Source organism: Oncorhynchus tshawytscha, linkage group LG20 (genome assembly GCF_018296145.1).
Source record: "Oncorhynchus tshawytscha isolate Ot180627B linkage group LG20, Otsh_v2.0, whole genome shotgun sequence".
In the NCBI taxonomy this organism is placed as follows: Eukaryota; Metazoa; Chordata; class Actinopteri; order Salmoniformes; family Salmonidae; genus Oncorhynchus; species Oncorhynchus tshawytscha.
Window position 1 is genome coordinate 1,731,282 of NC_056448.1, and position 24,852 is coordinate 1,756,133.

The 24,852-nt window shown below is 44.0% G+C and overlaps 1 protein-coding gene across 3 annotated transcripts in view; it reads right to left on the minus strand.

Moving 5' to 3' along the window:
• Positions 1 to 952: 952 nt before the first annotated feature.
• LOC112219718 (band 4.1-like protein 4) overlaps positions 953 to 24,852 on the minus strand; it is a 91,755-nt gene continuing 67,855 nt past the window's right edge. For 2 of the 3 annotated variants that reach the window (XM_024381244.2, XM_024381243.2), the window contains 17 exons: positions 17,453 to 17,540; positions 17,104 to 17,192; positions 16,474 to 16,537; positions 15,240 to 15,331; positions 13,655 to 13,732; positions 12,856 to 12,971; positions 12,141 to 12,231; positions 11,847 to 11,933; positions 9,183 to 9,293; positions 5,940 to 5,999; positions 5,455 to 5,532; positions 4,793 to 4,912; positions 4,290 to 4,337; positions 3,968 to 4,039; positions 3,509 to 3,619; positions 3,010 to 3,088; positions 953 to 2,792 (listed from right to left, as the gene is read on the minus strand). In XM_024381244.2, the coding sequence (XP_024237012.2) occupies positions 2,679 to 2,792; positions 3,010 to 3,088; positions 3,509 to 3,619; positions 3,968 to 4,039; positions 4,290 to 4,337; positions 4,793 to 4,912; positions 5,455 to 5,532; positions 5,940 to 5,999; positions 9,183 to 9,293; positions 11,847 to 11,933; positions 12,141 to 12,231; positions 12,856 to 12,971; positions 13,655 to 13,732; positions 15,240 to 15,331; positions 16,474 to 16,537; positions 17,104 to 17,192; positions 17,453 to 17,540 (1,498 nt within the window). In that variant the 3' untranslated portion in view covers positions 953 to 2,678. The remainder of the gene's footprint in view (positions 2,793 to 3,009; positions 3,089 to 3,508; positions 3,620 to 3,967; positions 4,040 to 4,289; positions 4,338 to 4,792; positions 4,913 to 5,454; positions 5,533 to 5,939; positions 6,000 to 9,182; positions 9,294 to 11,846; positions 11,934 to 12,140; positions 12,232 to 12,855; positions 12,972 to 13,654; positions 13,733 to 15,239; positions 15,332 to 16,473; positions 16,538 to 17,103; positions 17,193 to 17,452; positions 17,541 to 24,852) is intronic. The other variant, XM_024381245.2, reaches the window with a different exon arrangement.

Genomic DNA, 24,852 nt, shown 5'->3' on the forward strand with positions numbered 1-24,852 from the left:
TAGCTGCTTACCCCTGCTAAACTACTGCATCTAGCTGCTTACCCCTGCTGCAGCAGCTGCTAAACTACTGCATCTAGCTGCCTGCAGCCCCTGCTGCATCTAGCTGCCTACCCCTGCTGTACCAGCTGCTAAACTACTGCATCTAGCTGCCTACCCCTGCTGTACCAGTGCTAAACTACTGCATCTAGCTGCTTACCCCTGCTGCAGCAGGTGCTAAACTACTGCATCTAGCTGCCTACCCTGCTGCAGCAGCTGCTAAACTACTGCATCTAGCTGCTTACCCCTGCTGCAGCAGGTGCTAAACTACTGCATCTAGCTGCCTGAACAAAGAACATGGCTTAAAAAAATATATAAAGATTTAAAGAACCAAACGGCACACTTGGGATAGGTGAACAAAGACATGGCAGTCAGTGTGACCTGATAGGTCAAGAAAAGGCTAAGTGACCTTCTGAAAAGCGTAGAAGGACAAAGCAAGAAACAGATGCAGTCCATTATCAACGCGTTATCATGTTACTCAGGATCATCTTGCTCTCGAGTTTTACAGTCTTCAAGTAGTCTTACAACAGTCAACCATTCCAGAGCAAATCGTGGTCATACAGCTCCCTCTGGCGGTGACAGGTTAACCATCGAAACGATACAAAATCAAACCAAACCAGAGTCCGTAGCGGATGTCCCAAGTAGAAAAGGTAGATTGGAGCTCATGGACCACCCCTCCAGAGCGTTTGACAATAGCAGGAAACACAGAATGATGTTTGAGACATATTGAATGCATTTATTGAAAAGGACTGAAATTCCAGTTTAACAACTGGACAGTGTAGCTACACAGTTCTAAGTGACAGTTTAACAACTGGACAGTGTAGCTACACAGTTCTAAGTGACAGTTTAACAACTGGACAGTGTAGCTACACAGTTCTAAGTGACAGTTTAACAACTGGACAGTTTAACAACACAGTTCTAAGTGACAGTTTAACAACTGGACAGTGTAGCTACACAGTTCTAAGTGACAGTTTAACAACTGGACAGTGTAGCTACACAGTTCTAAGTGACAGTTTAACAACTGGACAGTGTAGCTACACAGTTCTAAGTGACAGTTTAACAACTGGACAGTGTAGCTACACAGTTCTAAGTGACAGTTTAACAACTGGACAGTGTAGCTACACAGTTCTAAGTGACAGTTTAACAACTGGACAGTGTAGCTACACAGTTCTAAGTGACAGTTTAACAACTGGACAGTGTAGCTACACAGTTCTAAGTGACAGTTTAACAACTGGACAGTGTAGCTACACAGTTCTAAGTGACAGTTTAACAACTGGACAGTGTAGCTACACAGTTCTAAGTGACAGTTTAACAACTGGACAGTGTAGCTACACAGTTCTAAGTGACAGTTTAACAACTGGACAGTGTAGCTACACAGTTCTAAGTGACAGTTTAACAACTGGACAGTGTAGCTACACAGTTCTAAGTGACAGTTTAACAACTGGACAGTGTAGCTACACAGTTCTAAGTGACAGTTTAACAACTGGACAGTGTAGCTACACAGTTCTAAGTGACAGTTAACCTTAAAACAGCAGAGATATGCAAAACAGTTATTCAGTACTCATGAGCAAAACAAAATGGGGTCCAGGATCAAAGGTTCCTACAGTAGAGAATACTTACAGTAAACACACCTGACTTGACAATACAATAACCCAGTCTGCATCTGAAATGGCACCCTATCCCCTATAGTAAATCATTGTTTTACCAGGGCCCATAAGGGTCTGGTCAAAAGTAGTGCACTATATCTGGAATAGGGTGCCATTTCAGACGCACACTCAGTGTCCATATGGAGCTCAACATGTATGAGTGAAACACTGTTTTAATACTGTGTTGTATAATAATAACGCAAACCAAATCGGAGGCAAATGCATTAGGAGACCATGATTGATCTCAGTCGGACCTCACTGTGCAGTGTTCGCTACGCAATTCATAGTCTCATCCTCAGCCTTCATGTGAGCATTGGACTGAAATCAATTCAAGAAAAACATCTGAAATTCTGTTTTATTGTAGAACTCTTATCAGTGTTAAAATAACTGAAAAAAATGTGTTTTTAATTATAGAACACTTATCCGAGTTTAAAATAACTGAAAAGGTTTTTGCCGCTTAATTATCAGCTGTTGTTGCTACGTGCATGAACAGGTGACCATGACCTGCTGTAGACACAGACCAACTGTGATATAGTATATCCCCCCCCCACTCAGGAGTAGCCAGATCTCAGATCTGTTTGTGCTGTATAGTCTATGGTAGTTGTGGAGTTGGCTATACAGCACAAACAGATCTGAGACCAGGATTACTCAACAGGGACTTAAGCCGGAAATGCGCTCGTATAAATGATGTGAAGATACTGTACAGGGTTCCCAGTGTGGTGTGTTCCAAAAGACAGCAGCATTCTGGCACAAAGACCAGTGCCATTTTTGCCCATGCATTATCTAACACATAACGTTACCGTACATAGACACACACAGGATTATTTCAAGGTGGGGCTTGTCACTGGTGCACTGTACAGCCTTTGTACTCTACACAGCTCCCTCCATTGTATTTCACAAGTTATTTTTTTCTTTCAAGAAATCAGGGTGGTCTTGACGTTTTGTGTTGGGAGATTGTGGCATTGTTTCTGCGGTGGGGGTTGTGTTTTGGTCAGGTCACGTCTCAACCTTGGTCCTGGGAGAGTGGACAGTCTTCACCACCATAGCGCTGCTCTTCACATCATGCTCTATGATCTCTGAGAGCAGGGTGTCTTTGGATCCGTGCTTCTTCTGGAAAACGCACAACAAACACACCGATTATCAGTGCTGGGAGATGAATCAACTGCCTGGGGGTTCTGGTAATAACATCTAGTATTGTACTTTAGACATGTAGCGCTGTCATTCAAAGGAAAGAAAGCGATCAACTATGCAAAGTATAACTTCTATTCATTTCTAAAAAAAATCCTGCCTCACAGCCTTTGTCAGAGGTAGTACGTGTGGCACTGACCTGAGCGGGGGTGGAGCTGGAACCTGGGATGTCTGCTGTTCGTGTCACTGGTAATGGGGGCACAAGATCTGTCCGGGCGCTGTGGAGTGGGCAGAGGGATGTGTTAGATCTTGGAAGACATAAACAGGATCAAAATTGAATCACACGATACAGTGCCTATTACTTATAAAGCGTACCGTCACTCCCACTATCGTGTCTAAAGGTGCTGAACAATACAGGAAAGAACCATCAGCACAATAAATAAACTAGGGGTCGAGCCCGAGATTCAATTCGAGGCGCGTTGCGGCACGCTAGACATTTTTGAAAAGGTCACTTCCAATTGGACAGTCACTTGCAGCGTTTACCGCGAATGCGACCTCCACGAACGTCGGCCTTTCAAAGGCGCATTATAGGCAGCCCTCAATAACGCGCTTCGGATTGAATCCCACCCGAGATGCATTTCTAAGACTCTGCACAGTGAAAAACCATACGATCTGGCCTGAGACCAGTTTAGACTCACTTGACCTCCGAGAGCACGGATCGCTCCCCTTCGGAGCACTGGGAGCGCCGGTACTGACGGAAGCTCCGGGGAGAATGAGAGTGCCGGATTTTTATTGGGTCTCCTTGGGTTCTGGAAGGAACGGGATGAACATAAAATCATTCCCTTCATCTCATGTGTACCTCTTATTCAGCCTTAGGGATAAGGCCTCTCTCTACTGAATCCATCAACTTCAGAGGCGGTGAGATAGGGGTCTGTCTGGAGCACAATGCATCTCTACAGGGTGGACGACGATGAAGCAACGATTCAATAATTCAGGCATGAGCCGAGCTTTGGATCTCTTCTTTTCTTATCCAAGTGCAGATCAAGACACCCTACCCCCAACATATCGACTCCGCGTGATCAATTCTGTGATTTGTCCTTTAGGCCATTTTTTTCATCCTTATCTATCTAATGATGAAGGGAAGAGCAGTTACTCACTCCACTTTCTTGTAGGGGATCTCCTTCAGCTGATCCTCTGTGAGGTCTGGCGCTGGGTCCACCAGCTCCTTCCTAGAGGGACGAGACCACCAAGGGCACGTTATATCTCTCTTCCCATAACCCCAACAGACATTGCTGTGTCAACAGCCTTTTTGAAGGCTGTACACCTTTTTTTCAGTAGTATACACTTTATATAAATAGTTCATGAATGCTTAGTCAAGTTAGTACAGTGTCACACGTTTCACTTTCCATAACGCACGATGAAAAGGCCCGTTGCTAAAAGACCACTGTTGAATCTCATAACTGGAGTCATGGGACTTACTGGATGTGTTTCCACAGTTGTTCCTTAGCCTGCACGTCTGGACTCCGCCTGGAGGACGTCACAGAATTACAGGGGTTAACAGTTGAAGGGTTATTTCTAAAGACCATCTGACAGGGAGGTTGTATTGAAATGAATGGACATTATTCTCTGTCTTGGAATTGAGGCGGTACCCAATAATGTTGTATTTAAGCGCTTAAATCATTTCCCCAGGTCGGGTCTGAGGTGGGGGTCTCTGGAGCAGGGAGGACAGGGAAGGAGGGTTTGTGTGTGCTTTAAAAAAAATATATATTTTAGGTTTATTTAACTAGGCAAGTCAGTTAAGAACAAATTCTTATTTTCAATGACGGCCTAGGAACAGTGGGTTAACTGCCTTGTTCAGGGGCAAAACAACAGATTTTTACCTTGTCAGCTCGGGGAGCCATTCTTGCAACCTTTCGGTTACTAGTCCAGCGCTCTAACCACGAGGCTACCCTGCCGCCCCGTGTGTGTGTGGCGTAACTTACGATCGAGAGCGGTGTCGTGAGCGGCGGTGGTTTGGGTCGTTCTGAGACCTCTCCTTCTGACGGCGGAGCACAGCTTCCCACTGAGGACCAGAGTCCACCATCTCATTCTCTTGACGAGACCTGGAAGATAAGTTATAATACAATCATAATCAATACCAGCTACACGATAGACCTGAAGATGCACTAAAACCTCATTCCATCTGCACAGGCAAACACAGAGGTGACAGTACGGCTGCAACTTGCAACTACTATGACACATGATCCATCTAACACTACCCTCAGGGACCTCGCCAACCGATACATGACATATATCCCCATTTTCACTGTCACAACAGGTTTCCATGAAATATACTCTTTCGTTTTGCTGCATCACGCGCTCCGATATTTAGAGGGTCTGAGGTATGACCCGGTGAGGGGGCCCATTGTGGGCCTACAATATGATATAGCTGTTCAATAAGATATGGTATTATTCAGACAACAATAGCAGCCTGATAATTTATCTCTTCCATTTACAACGTCCACGACAGACACGTACAACTATTTTCCTAAGCCCATGGTGGAATTGCTCCCAAGACAACATAAGAGGGTGAAGTAGTAGTAGTTTACTATAGAGCTTTGAATATGTAATGTCTACTTGTAGGAAGCAGAGTGACATCACTCACCGGTTCCTCTTTTTACGATGATCCCGGGTGGAGTTCTCAGACTCGCTGCCACTACTGGTGTTGCCACGGGAACGTGACCTGCAGGTGGGAGGGGTGAATAAAACGGGGTTCAAAGGTTGACGAGGAGAGAGAGAGAATGAGACGGAATGTTGTTTGTGCGTGACCTTTTCAGGGATAGAGGACAAAAGTGCGCGGGAGAGGGCGAAGAGTGAGAGGGGTTGACGCTTACTGTTACAGGAATGACTCCCGGACTAATGTAACTACTGACAAACGGGAACCACACAATGAGTAAACCGTTGTCTGTGTACAACTGGGATGGTGGACATCAACATACAGCACGTCAACGACCACGTGGGCCGGTCACTGGGTTTCCACTCATCAAGTCAATGTGTACGTAAAGATGTGGCCCTTTTTTTTTTTTTAGTTGAAGACAGGACAGAGAGAATTTTAAGAATGTACTATTTAGTTCGGTACGTTAACTCTACCTTCTCCTCTGCTGTTTGCTCTGCTGCTGGGGAGCTGTTGGATCACTGGCCTGGCCTTTCCTGAGGGACCAGATCACAGAAGTGTCACGATCATTTTATATTATTGTCACTCATGTTTTTACTATAAGACATCGGAGGAATGTCACTTGTCATCTTACAAAATACTATTAAAAGAGAGGTTTTATGAGTTTAAAATGTTTTAACAATCAATCATAAACATTCAGAGAGCATCTATCCATCAGTATCCATTTTATTCAAAGGGACGACTCCATCGCACCCTCGGGGCAACCTGATTCACTGTTTATACCCAGAAACTCTGCATCTCTGCCGCACAACAGACCAGACTAACCTTTATGAATCAAATTACATTTGATTACTACAATGGCCTAGTACAAACATACTACTACGCCCTTTCAGTAGCTTCCATACAGTATTGTCGCATTTACAAGGCAATTTAAACAATGTCTTCACAATCTTTTTTTGTAATGAACTGCTCGTATAGGAACAATTTTAAGAGCTACAACAAGGTTAAAATGTTACGTTATACACATACACACAATATTGTGCGTAACGCAATCGGACAGTTCCACATGACACCACTAGAAGGCAACATTACCCCATAGATGTAGCAAAGATTTTTATAACTAACCCAAGACGGACCACAGTCTGTCATTTCCAATGGGAACAAATGAGTCATAGTGGGCAGAGCCAAGCACAAGCTAGCGAGATCCTATTGGCGCGTTCTAGCAAATATTTGCATGTTTCGGTTCGGGAACACCAACTCTGTGCACTGCACATGTGCAATACCTAAATTCGCCTTTGCACTCCTTCTAAACAACACAATTTTTTTCAAACTTCACCCTATAGTTTTAAGAACAGAACTGTATTCAGATCAAATGCTTCATCAATGAGAATTTGCAGAACGTCTGCCAAAATCAATCTTCTCCCACTGCTAGCCACTAGGCTTCCTCTCACTACCATATTTGGTAGTGAGTGGGAACGCCAAACGGATGCATCACATTTATACAACCAATGAAATATCTGTCTACATCTATGAATGTACTTGTCAACAGGGAAATGACTGAAGGAGCAACAGCAGTGGATGTATTCTCCCCTCTTGTCACTACAGGAGGTTCACTTTCTACCTGCAACAGGCACACCTACCTGGACACACCTAGTAAGGCTATTGATGGCCCATATAACTGTCAGTTACTTTGGTTGACAGGTGAAATGTTCTTGGCTAGAAACAGACGCTTCACAAGTCCTCAACTGGCAGCTTCATTAAATACTACCCGCAAAACACCAGTCTCAACGTCAACAGTGAAGGCGCGACTCCGGGATGCTGGCCTTCTAGGCAGAGATGCAAAGAAAAAGCCATATCTCAGACTGGCCAAGAAAAATAAAATATTAAGATGGGCATAGATACTGGACAGAGGAAGATTGGAAAAAAGTGTTATGGACAGATGAATCAGATGAATCTAAGTTTGTGATGTGTGATGGTCTGGGGGTGCTTTGGTGGTGGTAAAGTGGGAGATTTCTACAGGGTAAAAAGGGATCTTAAAGTAGGAAGGCTATCACTCCATTTTGCAACGCCATGCCATACCCTGTGGACGGCGCTTAATTGGAGCCAATTTCCTACTACAACAGGACAATGACCCAAAGCACAGCTCCAAACTATGCAATAACTATTTAGGGAAGAAGCAGTCAGCTGGTATTCTGTCTATAGTGGAGTGGCCAGCACAGTCACCGGATCTCAACCCTATTGAGCTGTTGTGGGAGCAGCTTGACCGTATGGTACGTAAGAAGTGCCCATCAAGCCAAAACAACTTGTGGGAGGTGCTTCAGGAAGCATGGGGTGAAATCTCTTCAGATTACCTCAACAAATTGACAACTACAATGCCAAAGGTCTGCAAGGCTATAATTGTTGCAAATGGAGGATTCTTTGACGAAAGCGAAGTTTGAATTTGACAATTATTATTTCAATTAAAAATCGTTATTTATAAACTTGTCAATGTCTTGACTGTATTTCCTATTCCTTTGCATTTCATGTATTATATTATTATATGCTTTCATGGAAAACAAGGACAAACTTTTGAATGGTAGTGTATATTTAAAAAAAGATTGAATTTGACCTTTACTATAGCCCATAGAAACACATTGAATAGGCGCAGTGGTCTAAAGCACTGCATAGAGATTCGGGGTTCGAGTCCAGCCTCTGTCGCAGCCGGCCGCGACCGGGAGACTCATGGAGCGGCGCACCATTGGCCCAGCGCCGTCCGAGTTAGGGGAGGGTTTGGCCGGCAGGGATGTCCTTATCCCATCGCGCACTAGCGACTCCTGTGGTGACACGGTCGCCAGGTGTACGGTGTTTCCTCCGACGCATTGGTGCGGCTGGCTTCCGGGTTAAGTGGGCATTGTGGCAAGAAGCAGTTCGGCTTGGTTGGGTTGTGTTTCGGAGGACACACGGCTCTCAACCTTCACCTCTCCCGAGTCTGTACGGGAGTTGCAGCAATGAGACAAGACTGTAAATACCAATTGCACACCATGAAATTGGGGGTAAAAAAAAGGATGTTTAAAAATTAAACACAAAAAAATATAATAAACAAAATGAACAAAATATTAAAATAAAACATTAAACATATGCATTTAATAACATTCATAAATGATTTTTAAAAAGCCATTAAAAGACAAAAGGAACATAATGAATGAGGTTTTGAAGGAAAGGTTTTTGGGATTTTTCAAATTAATGACTTTTTGGATGTCCCCTGGTCTGACAAACACCGCTGTAGCTTCCAAAAGGCAGATGCGGAAGGATGTCAGGAGGATGCGGCGGATTGAGACGATTGAAAAAAAAATGGAAAAAAATCTCTTAAACTGAGATTTTTAAAATTAATGTTACTTAGATCTTAGTCTAATCGAGGTGTAGACAATAGACCGCCGCCTATTTGAGTGTTTGAACTTGTAACGCGGTTGCATGGGATTTGTCGGATTCTAAATTTGGGTGGTTTCATTGCATCCAATGGCTTACAGAAGGAGCCGTTTGTGGATTTGACAGCGCTAACGCAGTTTCATCTCCAACACTGACAAAACAGCATTGTGAACATTTTACTGATAGAATCTAGCCCTAGGTGAAGGGGACACCTGGACAATTTATGGACAGGTCTTACCAGTGTCAGCTAAGGTATTGGGAGGAGAGTTGAGATAGGTTGACAGGTGAAAAGGACAAAGGTGAGGAGTACACACCTGCGTCTGTTCTGGGACGGCTCGTTCTCGCTGCCCCCTGACGGGGTGCGTCCACGTGCCGTGGGGAATTTAGGCGACTTTGTTCGCTCGTTGGCCGTGTTGTACAGTCCACTGGGGAGAAAAACAAGGCAGCTAGCTGTCGATCCTACTGAACATACATTGAGCCGTATGATGAAACTAACTTGTGGTCTGTTGCCAAACAAAACGACCTACACAGTACTGTCTTTAGTGTGAATGAAGACATCCTACCTATGCAAACAACAATAACATTCTTGTCCACCTAGCCACAGATGTGCCAGGATGATGACGACAAAGCTAAATGCCGAGGGTAGCAGGGCGCAACACTGGCTGCTGCTAAGTGACCCCAGGCACACACACACACACACACACACCTTGTCTGCATTCATTAGCTTCAGATAAGGCCCCTCCGACACACAGTTACGCAAGCATGCATGCTGGAACAAACGCATGCATACACACAGCCCGTACCAAGGGAGCACAAATCAATACGTAGATTCAATCATGTTGAAACCAGCTTATTGAAATGCAAATGGCCCTAGATAATACTTCATTGTAATAGCCTGGTCCCAGATCTGCTTGTGCCGTCTTGCCAACTCCTATGGTCATTGTTTGGCCCATGACAATGACTATAGCTTTTGGCAAGACAGCAGGGAACCGATCTGGGACCAGGTTATACTGTGAACTGGATGAGATGTATACACTGCTCAAAAAAATAAAGGGAACACTAAAATAACACATCCTAGATCTGAATGAATGAAATATTCTTATTAAATACTTGTTTCTTTACATAGTTGAATGTGCTGACAACAAAATCACACACAAATGATCAATGGAAATCAAATTTATCAACCCATGGAGGTCTGGATTTGTAGTCACACTCAAAATTAAAGTGGAAAACCACACTACAGGCTGATCCAACTTTGATGCAATGTCCTTAAAACAAGTCAAAATGAGGCTCCGTAGTGTGTGTGGCCTTCACGTGCCTGTATGACCTCCCTACAATGCCTGGACATGCTCCTGATGAGGTGGCGGATGGTCTCCTGAGGGATCTCCTCCCAAACCTGGACTAAAGCATGCGCCAACTCCTGGACAGTCTGGCGTTGGTGGATGGAGCGAGACATGATGTCCCAGATGTGCTCAATTGGATTCAGGTCTGGAGAATGGGCGGGCCAGTCCATAACATCAATGCCTTCCTCTTGCAGGAATTGCTGACACACTCCAGCCACATGAGGTCTAGCATTGTCTTGCATTAGGAGGAACCCAGGGCCAACCGCACCAGCATATGGTCTCACAAGGGGTCTGAGGATCTCATCTCAGTACCTAATGGCAGTCAGGCTACCTCTGGCGAGCACATGGAGGGCTGTGCGGCCCCCCAAAGAAATGCCACCCCACACCATGACTGACCCACCGCCAAACCGGTCATGCTGGAGGATGTTGCAGGCAGCAGAACGTTCTCCACGGTGTCTCCAGACTCTGTCACATGTGCTCAGTGTGAACCTGCTTTCATCTGTGAAGAGCACAGGGCGCCAGTGGCGAATTTGCCAATCTTGGTGTTCTCTGGCAAATGCCAAACATCCTGCACGGTGTTGGGCTGTAAGCACAACCCCCACCTGTGGACGTCGGGCCCTCATACCACCCTCATGGAGTCTGTTTCTGACCGTTTGAGCAGACACATGCACATTTGTGGCCTGCTGGAGGTCATTTTGCAGGGCTCTGGCAGTGCTCCTCATGCTCCTCATTGCACAAAGGCGGAGATAGCAGTCCTGCTTCTGGGTTGTTGCCCTCCTACGGCCTCCTCCACGTCTCCTGATGTACTGGCCTGTCTCCTGGTAGCGCCTCCATGCTCTGGACACTCGCATTGATGTGCCATCCTGGATGAGCTGCACTACCTGAGCCACTTGTGTGGGTTGTAGACTCCGTCTCATGCTACCACTAGAGTGAAAGCACCGCCAGCATTCAAAAGTGACCAAAACATCAGCCAGGAAGCATAGGAACTGAGAAGTGGTCTGTGGTCACCACCTGCAGAACCACTCCTTTATTGGGGGTGTCTTGCTAATTGCCTATAAATTCCAACTGTTGTCTATTCCATTTGCCCAACAGCATGTGAAATGTATTGTCAATCCGTGTTGCTTCCTAAGTGGACAGTTTGATTTCACAGAAGTGTGATTGACTTGGATTTACATTATGTTTAAGTGTTCCCTTTCATTTTTTTGAGCAGTGTGTGTGTGTATATATATATATATATATACACATTTTTCATATATATATATATACACATTTTTCATATATATACATTTTTCATATATATAATATATATATATATATATATATATTTTTTTTTTTCATATATATATATGAAAAATGTGTCTCGTCACTGGGCTCTCACACACTTCTTCCAGTAGTGCATTTCATGAATCAGTTGGTGTGTACTATGTTTAGCCTCCTTCACTACTGAAGGGCTTTGTTCTGTTCTGCCGTTGTTGTCAACGGAGGAGGTTTGTGCTTAATCCACTAAATAGAAATACTGTACGTAACACAGACTGTATTAGGGAGGATTAGTCTTTAAGACAACAGTGTAATTGAAACATATTAGGCCAGACCGATCCATCACAGAGCACGGGCTCCAATCAGACAGTACTGTACCTTTGTGGGGCGTTCTCATCCCACGGTGCATTGGGCTTCCCTCGCTGTTCCTCTGGACCACCATTTTCCGCCTTGGTCACTTTGGCGCTGAAGATAAACAAACGGGTCAACAAAGTATTTTGTCTGGGCTAAGCATTTTTATGAAGAGCTGTCACTTTATACTGGAGAAGCATTCTCAATCCCCCCCTCAACTTCTCTTTCCATCTGTTTCATATCCCGTTCTCCAGTTGGTCCAAACCTACTGCCTCTCTCGTTCATACACTATTTTCTACATGTCTTGCTCGTGTCTGATACCTCTTCACAGACGGCAGTGCTGTCATCTTAGCCGTTCCTTCTTTTTCCGAATTCTCTGTCTTTGTGTTTGACCGATTCCCATTGTTCAGTCCTATAAGGAAAAGAGATGTTCAGTAACATTGAATACTGACCCAATTTGCCTCTCTCTTTCCATTGTTTCAATACGAGAACATTCTCCGTCCGTAACTACGTGTGGCATGGTAGCCTTCCTACGAATATATTATACACAGCTTTGTCTATTTCTGAGCCCTGCAGTTGTAATTATAGAGAATTCAAACACTGAATGTGTCAGAGAGATTACTCTTCCACTGCACACAGTGAAAACAACAATGCTAAGTCAAGCACGCTATGCCAACATACTGTGCGTCTGTCTGTGTGAACTGCTGAAGTGAATATAATATAATTAGCTAATTGAAGCCCTGTGTTGTTCCTGGTGGGGGAACAGGAGGAGGAAGTGAATACTAAACTTACTGGGACTGAGACTCAACTAAGCTGCTTTACACCCGACATAAGAGAAACTGTCATTAGGAACCTGAGAGGTTCTACTGTGTGTCAGAAGAGAGGAGGGGTAATGTTTTTGTGGCTATAAATGATGTGTGGCATTAGTTACCATTGATACGTCACCCTTGTCGTAGTGACATTGTGCTTGTTAGGTGTTGTGCAGTGTGTCTGTAGATGATGTGTATGCTCAAGGTATGCTGCATATCCAGCTGACCTGTGGTCGGTGGTGGTCTCTTGGGGTAGGTCTTGCTGCGGGTCCTGACCACCTGCAGGTCTGGCCGGGGCAGACTGATAGACGGATCCCTGCCCATCTGCATAGCTGTCTTACCACTGTAGGGAAAGAGAGAGACACACACACAGTTGTTTAGTCCATCTTGTCTTTTCGTGGTTTTAGGGGAAGATGTTCCTGGCCTGTCAAGTTATGTGAGACAGAGATGATCTGGTCTTGGCCTTTTCATATGTCAAACCCTTTTGTCAGGCACACTGTTACACAGTCTGATGCAGCAACGAGGTGGTGAAGAGCAACATGAACATAGAAAACACAGCCACGGTTGTGACTGAAGTGACCTTAAACCTAGCAGAGGTCAGTTGTAGATCATGTAATAAATATTGCAACTGGTGTACAGAGTGGCAGTCGTCTCTGAGTAGATACAGGAAGTAGACAACCGAATGCAGACAAAGGAGAGATGGATGTTGTGTGATCTCTGAATTATTCAGGTCTTCAACTTGTCTGTGGTGTCACACACACAGTCTCTCTGTCTGTTGAACACTGTATCCCCCTTTAGCTCCTCTACTAAAACAGTCTCCATTATTCATGAGGTTGTGGATTCTAGAATGAATGCATGCTGGGAGAAGTTCTCTAGGATTTACCTACACCCCGCTTTGCCGAACAAAATGTGTGGAGTTCCATTTGACAGATTATAGAAATGCATTATATTCTATACAGTTTCTACAATACTTTTCAAACAGAGCTAACTACATTTGAAGGGAATAAAGAGTCGAGGTTCTCTCACCTGTACCGATGTTTAGATCCCAGGGAACCAAATTTGGATAGTTTTCTTGTAAGTGTGTTGGAATCATTTTCTGGCATTCTAGAAAAAGCATTCGACAGCAATGAGGAAGCAGGCCTAGATGTAGAATTTAAAAGTACTCTACTTCCACTAAAGTCTCATTATGGTGTGCACATTTCTACAGTACATTATTCCACAGGTAATACATTTGTCTTTTTGTCTTTATGAATTTAGAATGTGACTAACCCATGTTAAATAGGATAAAATGCTCAGGCTGAAAGGAAAATAAACAAAATTGCATCTTTCACAAAGGTGACCGGCGACACGTGTTTGAATTCTGAATCCACTTTTTATACATTTAAAGGAAGAGAAGCGATCTCAATTGCTGCTATATATATATATACACACACACACACACACACACACACACACAAAAGAAGCAGTTCTCTTGTTCTGATCATTGCATTAATGACATAATGGCTGCTCGAACGCCTCTCTAAGAGCTTTCGGGCTTCATTAAAATTCAAAACTCTCGAGTCAGAGAGAGTGAGTGTATCTGGTAGTAGTGGTACATTACTCCATTACCGTATAGATGTAAAGCAAAAGGCCATTATAAAAGCCTCTTGTAGTCTCTCGCCCAGCCATGTGTTTATTAACACAACCGTCACCACTACAGCATTGCGCTAAGGCCTCTCTCAAAACCAACACGGCTTTAATACACCACTACCACTATGGCCTCGCTCACAGGGCTCCGTAACACTTCAGATAACTCAAGTCGCTGTTGGAAAACACTTTAGATGGAAGGTTAGATGGAGAAAAAGGACTGAAGGTAGGTGGATGTAGTCACCCAACCAGAAGCTAAAATGAACCTGTGTTTTTACCTCTTCCCATTGTTTTTCTCACCCTTTCTTCAGGTGTCTATAAAGGGCTTGTATAATATATCCACTCACATTAAAACTGCAGCAGACACATGCCTATTCTCATCTGATGGTTTATGCCCACTTCTCCCACCAGCATAACACATTCTCTCCCAACCCCTCCACCCTTCTCTCGCCCAGAGGACTATATGCTGGGGAGGGGTTATAACCTGTCAAGCCCCCTCCCCTGCTGTCAACCTGTCAGCTCCAGGTCTGTCTGTGCCACAGGGACCCAGCAGACTGCAGGGTTCACACACGGATTAAACAGCGTAAATCCAGAGCCTCATGCGCTTTGCTGCCTCTCCTGCTCTTTAGGGCACAGTCCGTGTAAGTCTGCTCTCATTAGGCCAACGCACACGCACAAGGGACCGCACTGAGCTGTGCTGCCAGACAGAGGCCTTGTTCACTTTGATTAAGGACTGAGAGACTCTGGGATCTTCATGTTAAGAGGTATGTGATAGTGTTTCTACCTGAGGGGATAACAGAGAAGGGCTTTTGTTGGAATTAGTGTGGGTGATCGTGTTGTAGATAAAAGGGACGATTTTTCCACTGAAGCAGAAATAGTTTGGGGTTTTACCTGTGGAAGGTGGTCGAAGTTTCTAACTGAAAAGTTACAATAGTATACCGTAGTATTTGCCCTTGACTGTGTGTGTGCGTTTGTAGTTTTTTACCTAAAGAAAGTGTGATGTTCTACGCAGCACTTCCACAGATGTTTACAGGCCGTCTTATTTGGTGCCTCGAAGAAGAACGACGTCTCTGTACACTGCAAATAAACAACAACATCATCTCGTATACAAACAAATAATACAAATCACATTCGTCAGCTAAACCAAGAAGATGTGTAGTATCATAACAAGAGCCATTTCATCTTTAATTTCGAAAACAACAATTGTGGTGGTGGTGGAAAGGACTCGTATCAAATGTACCATTAAATGTGTTTTATCTAAGTGTTTATGTAAATGAACAGGTAGTGTGTAATCTCTCAACCTAGATGGGAAGTCTGTTGGGTCATTAGGCAAATGGATATCACTGTCGAGAGAGGACAACTTGCACTCTCTAGACTCCCTTACAGCTAGTCTCAGAGAGGAGGTAGCTACTGTAAGCCCATAGGTCTCCTATATTCAAATAAAGCTCCGTTCTGAGCTGCTCTGATATTATCAATAATGGGGTTATCATGGGTCTCTGCTCCAAGGCCTCTCTATTCATGGCTTAGTGAGACTCTCAGGTTGAATAAAGGAAACCATATCATTCAGCAAGACTCAATGAGTCTAACTATCTCAACAGAGAGAAGAGGAAAGTGGTTCTGCTTTAGTGATATCTGAAGGGGTAGGCCACACCACTTCAGTTTTTCCATCACTTTGAAAATGATCATTATCCTCCCCAAAAATGTACTTAGAAAATTCCCCAAGGACTCAAAAGTTCAGTAAGAAGCTGGATTTGTTTGAGAAAGTTAGGCACTTCACACAAACTTATCTTTTCTCATTTGCACCCGTGAAGTGAACATTAGTGAAGATGGGAGAGTCGAGGCTGAACTGTCATGTTTCTTTAATTCCTCTCCTTACATCCTCCTAATGTTTATGTCAAAATGTCTCAAGATCAAACACACAGTGGATCTTCCAAGGTTTCACATGGGAGTACTGCAGATACTCCTGGGAACATTGTCAGTTTTATACCTCATAATAAGGTCTGATAAGGAGGCTTTCCACACCTGTGATTTCCAAACAAATTGGTTTTGATTCATTCAGTAATTACGAGTTAGCTCGTGTGAATGCTCTCACATTATTGAGTTTATGAAACATGCCAAAATGACTTGAAGAATCACAAAGCCACGGTAGAAATACAGTCCAATAACTCCACAAAACATTCCTCATGCGGATAATTACTGAAAGATAACTGGTAACTTACATCTTTTCCAACGACTCGAAGCTCAAATTGTGTTTCCTTGAAATGCACTTTAGTTATCCTTGGCCTGAAACGATAAATGTAATCAAACAAATGAGGTGCACTAAAAATTCAGGGTTTAACAAGGGTTCTTTGAAGAACCTTACGTGTTCTTGGCACTGAAACTTGCCCCCAAGAGGAGGTGGGGTCCGAGGAACCTCCCCAACTGAAACATTTTGATTTGAATTTGAAAGGACATCAGGTGCAGGCACTTAAAATGAAAAAGTAAAGGTCTCCTCAATTTAAGGTAAGGTTTGTCCCGAATATGATCTAAATAGATGGTATCATCCGAAAACAATATCTATCTTTTTGATATTTGTGCACATCTTTCTAAAAACAGAAAATGGACATAATTCAATGGATATCAATATGCGTATTTTTAATAATAATGTGGGGGGTAGTTCAAATATTTACCCCAAACGTTTTTGGAGGATCCATCAAAAAGGGTTTGTCGAAGAACTTAGGGGTAATTTGAAGAACCCTTAAAGGACACTCCAGGATCCTTGTTTTCTTCTTTTTAGTGTGTATTCATGGTTATGATCGCAAATTAAAGTGGATGAATCTCATGACATACTGCCACAACACAATACCTACCAGAAATACCTCCCAACTTGTGTTTTGTTTTTGTAAACAACAACTCCAATAGGGGTCAGCCCCAGGAAGTATTCAGACTGATTCTCTCCCTGCAAAACACCACAATAACAGGTATTATACCAAACACAATTTACATAATAACTGCCAACCAGAAATAACACAGTAAGGATACTAAAGTATGTGTCAAAGGGTGAAAAAAAAGTCCTCTCAGTAAACAGAACCAAACGTTAGGCTGCCATGAGAGAAATGGTAAGGAACATGATCAAGGTGATTTGTGATAAACCACAGAACACAACTCTAACAAGCATCTCAGTCTTCTCCACAGTCAGCGAGTCCAGCTCCGACTTACGAACACAGGGTGAAGGTCGACTCCATACATATCCAGTGTTTTAGCTGTTCCTAAATAATTGGCTTCAGCCTCGGAGGGAACCTGACCCCTGAAACACAGAGATGTTATCTTGTTAGCGAAGCATCATGAAAGGCTTTTACAGTCCATGGAAAAGCCCATGCAAAGTAGTTTTATCCAGTGTGTATCTACAAGTACACATCTACAAGTACACATAGTGTAATATTATCTAGTGTACAATGACAAGTAGTGTACAATAGAGACTACATCATTGTTCAAGTTGCTTTTATCTATTCCAAAGCTAAGGGTTTAGAAACAGCCATGTAACAAATGTAACATGAAAAATGAATGTAAAGTTGATACATATTGCATTGTAATTCACACTTATTGGATTGATTGGGGAGTTGTTTAACCGTCAGGAATATCTAATAAACAGTGAAGCTGTTGACCTGCCTGACCTTGGGCAACAACAGAGGTCCTTATAGGGAGTGTATTAGAGTTACTGTGGTGTGATTGTCCTCGCGGACAGGTACAAGACAATGGGTTCACTCTGAAGACGTGAGATACACAAAGAGACGGTACAAACTACAATGGCCACGGTGCCCATGAGGTCGCCTAGGCAGAGAGCTCCTGTACATTTAGTAAATATAAATGTGAACTTTTTTTCCCCCCCTACTCTTCCAAATCTGTTTTCATCACATAAACATGGTCTTCAATGTCCTGTTACGGGACTTTGATGTTAAATCTGTTTGTTTGCCTTGGCTAGCTAGCTAGTTGGATGGCTAATGTTGCCGTTTCAAGAATGCAGCAGCAGCAGCGCCATCGTTTTGTTTCCCCCTCCGGTTGGAAGGTGGAGACTGCGATGCCAGAGAGGAAGAGGGAACTGTTCCTGACCACCGCTGAGGTGTGGTGGATTTTCTGGTGCTCTACTGCAGCCAAAGCATCACCCAGGTGGGTGGATTGTCTGGTGCTCTACTGCAGCCAAAGCATCACCCAGGTGGGTGGATTTTCTGGTGCTCTACTGTAGCCAAAGCATCACCCAGGTGGGTGGATTTTCTGGTGCTCTACTGTAGCCAAAGCATCACCCAGGTGGGTGGATTTTCTGGTGCTGCAGCCAAAGCATCACCCAGGTGGGTGGATTGTCTGGTGCTCTACTGCAGCCAAAGCATCACCCAGGTGGGTGGATTGTCTGGTGCTTACTGCAGCCAAAGCATCACCCAGGTGGGTGGATTTTCTGGTGCTCTACTGCAGCCAAAGCATCACCCAGGTGGGTGGATTTTCTGGTGCTCTCTGTGCAAAGCATCACCCAGGTGGGTGGACTGCAGCCAAAGCATCACCCAGGTGGGTGGATTGTCTGGTGCTCTACTGCAGCCAAAGCATCACCCAGGTGGGTGGATTGTCTGGTGCTCTACTGCAGCCAAAGCATCACCCAGGTGGGTGGATTGTCTGGTGCTCTACTGCAGCCAAAGCATCACCCAGGTGGGTGGATTTTCTGGTGCTCTACTGCAGCCAAAGCATCACCCAGGTGGGTGGATTTTCTGGTGCTCTACTGCAGCCAAAGCATCACCCAGGTGGGTGGATTATCTGGTGCTCTACTGCAGCCAAAGCATCACCCAGATGGGTGGATTTTCTGGTGCTCTACTGCAGCCAAAGCATCACCCAGGTGGGTGGATTATCTGGTGCTCTACTGCAGCCAAAGCATCACCCAGATGGGTGGATTTTCTGGTGCTCTACTGCAGCCAAAGCATCACCCAGGTGGGTGGATTTTCTGGTGCTCTACTGCAGCCAAAGCATCACCCAGGTGGGTGGATTTTCTGGTGCTCTACTGCAGCCAAAGCATTACCCAGGTGGGTGCTACACACCATCTGTGGCAGAGGATCAGCTACAAAGGAGCGGTTACTATGGAGGAACTGGGACAAAGCGATGGGCCCTGATGAAGAGCTCCTGGCTTGTCTGCCAGACTGACAGGCTGACTTTCTCCCTGGCTGTACTGTTCATAGATTATGTATTTTGTTAAGAGGACCACAATGGAAATACGTTTCTAAACTTGTTTGTGTTTTTTAAAGTTTTTTTTTGTCAAATAAATCATATCATAAACACAGTGTACAATACATTAGGAACGCCTGATCTTTCCATGACAGACTGACCAGGTGAAAGTTACTGTATGATCCTTTATTGACATCACTTGTGAAATCCATCAGTCTAGATGAAGGGGAGGAGACGGGTTGAAGAAGTATTTTTAAGCCTCAAGACAATTGCGACATGGATTGTGTGTGTGTGTGTGTGTGTGTGTGTGTGTGTGTGTGTGTGTGTGTGTGTGTGTGTGTGTGTGTGTGTGTGTGTGTGTGTGTGTGTGTGTGTGTGTGTGTGTGTGTGTGTGTGTGCCATTCAGAGGGTGAAATGGACAAAATATTTATGAGCCTTTGAATGGGGTGAATCGAGGGGGTGCAACACAATAATATTAATGTTTTGTACACTCAGTGTATCTACAGTTGAAGTCAGAAGTTTATATACACCTGACCAGCCTCAGACACGCTCACGTTCCAAATGCAAGGAAGCTAATTAGGCAAGTGGCAAAAACAGACATATCAAGAAATGGTTTACATGGTTAAATAATTGATCAGTACACCAGGGGTACATGGAAATAATTCCTGAAATGCAAAGCCTGTTGGAGTATTTTTCTAATCTGAAATTATTCTTTGGCCCCATTGTTTACTAGCTGGGTCAGCCAAAATGGAAATCGATGCTAATGTTACCTCGCTAATATAACTAGTTTTCTCCAAATGTGTGATTGGAAGCCGAGATTAATTATTTATACACACAGTTCAAGTCAGGTTACATACACCTTAGACAAATACATTTAAACTCAGTTTTTCACAATTCCTGACATTTAATCCTAGTAAAAATTCCCTGTCTTAGGTCAGTTACAATCACCACTTTATTGTAAGAATGTGAAATGTCAGAATAATAGTAGAGAATGATTTATTTCAGCTTTCATTTCTTTAATCACATTCCCAGTGGGTCAGAAGTTTACATACACTCAATTAGTATTCGGTAGCATTGCCTTTTAAATTGTTTAACTTGGGTCAAATGATTTGGGTAGCCTTCCACAAGCTTCCCTTCCCAGAGTAGCATCACTACTCTGGGTGGCTATGATTTAGAATACGTGGACAACTACAAATACCTAGGTGTCTGGTTAGACTGTAAACTCTCCTTCCAGACTGACATTAAGCATCTCCAATACCAAATTAAATCTAGAATTGGCTTCCTATATCGCAACAAAGCATCCTTCACTCATGCTGCCAAACACCCTCGTAAAACTGACCATCCTACCGATCCTCGACGGTGATGTCATCTATAAAATTGCCTCCACCACTCTACTCAACAAACTGGATGCAGTCTATCACAGTGCCATCCGTTATGTCACTAAAACCCCATACACTACTCACCATTGCGACCTGTATGCCCTCGTTGGTTGGCCCTCGCTTCATACTCGTCGCCAAACCCACTGGCTACAGGTTATTGACAAGTCTCTGCTAGGTAAAGTCCAACCTTAGCTCACTGGTCACCATAGTAGCATGCGCTCCAGCAGGTATATATCACTGGTCACCCCCAAAGCCAATTCCTCCTTTGGTCGTCTTTCCTTCCAGTTCTCTGCTGCCAATGACTGGAACGAACTGCAAAAATCTCTGAAGCTGGAGACTCATACCTCCCTCACTAGCTTTAAGCACCAGCTGTCAGAGCAGCTCACAGATCACTGCACCTGTACATAGCCCATCTGTAAATAGCCCATCCAATCTACCTCATCCCCATACTGTATTTATTTACTTATCTTGCTCCGGTGCACCCCAGGGTCTCTACTTGCACATTCATCTTCTGCACATCTACCATTCCAGAGTTTAATTGCTATATTGTAATTGCTTCACCACCATGGCCTATTTATTGCCTTAACTCCCTTATCTTACCTAATTTGCAATCACTGTATATAGACTTTTTGTTTATTTTGTTCTACTGTATCATTGACTATGTTTTGTTTATTCCATGTGTAACTCTGTGTTGTTGTATGTGTCGAATTGCTATGCTTTATCTTGGCCAGGTCGCAGTTGCAAATGAGAACTTGTTCTCAACTAGCCTACCTGGTTAAATAAAGGTGTTCTCAACTGGCCTACCTGGTTAAATAAAGGTGTTCTCAACTAGCCTACCTGGTTAAATAAAGGTGTTCTCAACTAGCCTACCTGGTTAAATAAAGGTGTTCTCAACTGGCCTACCTGGTTAAATAAAGGTGTTCTCAACTGGCCTACCTGGTTAAATAAAGGTGTTCTCAACTGGCCTACCTGGTTAAATAAAGGTGTTCTCAACTGGCCTACCTGGTTAAATAAAGGTGTTCTCAACTGGCCTACCTGGTTAAATAAAGGTGTTCTCAACTGGCCTACCTGGTTAAATAAAGGTGTTCTCAACTGGCCTACCTGGTTAAATAAAGGTGTTCTCAACTGGCCTACCTGGTTAAATAAAGGTGTTCTCAACTGGCCTACCTGGTTAAATAAAGGTGTTCTCAACCAGCCTACCTGGTTAAATAAAGGTGTTCTCAACTGGCCTACCTGGTTAAATAAAGGTGTTCTCAACTGGCCTACCTGGTTAAATAAAGGTGTTCTCAACTAGCCTACCTGGTTAAATAAAGGTGTTCTCAACTGGCCTACCTGGTTAAATAAAGGTGTTCTCAACTAGCCTACCTGGTTAAATAAAGGTGTTCTCAACTGGCCTACCTGGTTAAATAAAGGTGTTCTCAACTAGCCTACCTGGTTAAATAAAGGTGTTCTCAACTGGCCTACCTGGTTAAATAAAGGTGTTCTCAACTGGCCTACCTGGTTAAATAAAGGTGTTCTCAACTGGCCTACCTGGTTAAATAAAGGTGTTCTCAACTAGCCTACCTGGTTAAATAAAGGTGGGGAAAAAATTATAATAAAATTAAATAAATTCAAAGGAACTAAAAACGCAACATCACATACTTTCTCTCCTCCTCATCTAATCAGGAATGGTTTTCCATGTTCCTGAAATTCCATGTGAGATAATGTTGTGGTCTGGGTTACGTATCTTCTATTACTGATTAACTACAGTCTCGTAGAGAAAGGGTCGTGTTTGAAAACCAAAAGCATGCCGTCAAGGAAACCACAGCTATGGAGCAACTCCCTGTGGTTTTACGGTATGTTTATCGAGGGTGAAACATATCCCAACAGCCAACTAAGTCTACCAAATATCCATGAATGTGGATGAAGGGTGATGGAATTCCTAGGTCAATAAGGTGTTAGTGTATGTATCATGAAGCCCACAGTCTAAGCTCTGGACTATAAGCAGGGTGTCTGCAGTGTAAACTCTGGACTATAAGCAGGGTGTCTGCAGTGTAAACTCTGGACTATAAGCAGTGTGTCTGCAGTGTAAACTCTGGACTATAAGCAGGGTGTCTGCAGTGTAAACTCTGGACTATAAGCAGGGTGTCTGCAGTGTAAACTCTGGACTATAAGCAGGGTGTCTGCAGTGTAAACTCTGGACTATAAGCAGTGTGTCTGCAGTGTAAACTCTGGACTATAAGCAGGGTGTCTGCAGTGTAAACTCTGGACTATAAGCAGTGTGTCTGTAATGTAAACTCTGGACTATAAGCAGTGTGTCTGTAATGTAAACTCTGGACTATAAGCAGTGTGTCTGCAGTGTAAACTCTGGACTATAAGCAGGGTGTCTGCAGTGTAAACTCTGGACTATAAGCAGGGTGTCTGCAGTGTAAACTCTGGACTATAAGCAGGGTGTCTGCAGTGTAAACTCTGGACTATAAGCAGGGTGTCTGCAGTGTAAACTCTGGACTATAAGCAGGGTGTCTGCAGTGTAAACTCTGGACTATAAGCAGGGTGTCTGCAGTGTAAACTCTGGACTATAAGCAGGGTGTCTGCAGTGTAAACTCTGGACTATAAGCAGGGTGTCTGCAGTGTAAACTCTGGACTATAAGCAGGGTGTCTGCAGTGTAAACTCTGGACTATAAGCAGGGTGTCTGCAGTGTAAACTCTGGACTATAAGCAGGGTGTCTGCAGTGTAAACTCTGGACTATAAGCAGGGTGTCTGCAGTGTAAACTCTGGACTATAAGCAGGGTGTCTGCAGTGTAAACTCTGAACTATAAGCAGTGTGTCTGCAGTGTAAACTCTGGACTATAAGCAGTGTGTCTGCAGTGTAAACTCTGGACTATAAGCAGTGTGTCTGCAGTGTAAACTCTGGACTATAAGCAGGGTGTCTGCAGTGTAAACTCTGGACTATAAGCAGGGTGTCTGCAGTGTAAACTCTGGACTATAAGTGTGTCTGCAGTGTAAACTCTGGACTATAAGCAGGGTGTCTGCAGTGTAAACTCTGGACTATAAGCAGGGTGTCTGCAGTGTAAACTCTGGACTATAAGCAGTGTGTCTGCAGTATAAACTCTGGACTATAAGCAGTGTGTCTGCAGTGTAAACTCTGGACTATAAGCAGGGTGTCTGCAGTGTAAACTCTGGACTATAAGCAGTGTGTCTGCAGTGTAAACTCTGGACTATAAGCAGGGTGTCTGTAGTGTAAACTCTGGACTATAAGCAGGGTGTCTGTAGTGTAAACTCTGGACTATAAGCAGGGTGTCTGCAGTGTAAACTCTGGACTATAAGCAGGGTGTCTGCAGTGTAAACTCTGGACTATAAGCAGGGTGTCTGCAGTGTAAACTCTGGACTATAAGCAGGGTGTCTGCAGTGTAAACTCTGGACTATAAGCAGTGTGTCTGCAGTGTAAACTCTGGACTATAAGCAGGGTGTCTGCAGTGTAAACTCTGGACTATAAGCAGGGTGTCTGCAGTGTAAACTCTGGACTATAAGCAGGGTGTCTGCAGTGTAAACTCTGGACTATAAGCAGTGTGTCTGCAGTGTAAACTCTGGACTATAAGCAGGGTGTCTGCAGTGTAAACTCTGGACTATAAGCAGGGTGTCTGCAGTGTAAACTCTGGACTATAAGCAGGGTGTCTGCAGTGTAAACTCTGGACTATAAGCAGGGTGTCTGCAGTGTAAACTCTGGACTAGAAGCAGGGTGTCTGCAGTGTAAACTCTGGACTATAAGCAGTGTGTCTGCAGTGTAAACTCTACACAGTATCCCGTGTTCTACATCTCCCCTCTTATGTTGTGTTTGGAGTGGTGCAACCCCTCCCTTCCCTCCTCTCCTCTCTGCTCTCCCCTCTCTGCTCTCGAGCCGTATCATTGATCTTCCGATCACACACATTAGCAACACAAAGACTCAGGCTCATTCAGCCTGTTCAAGCATGACCCCTAGAGCTCCTCACACCCCTCCTTCTCCTCCCCCTCTACCTCTTCTCATTCCCTACCCTGAAGACACAATGTCACCCGGGATT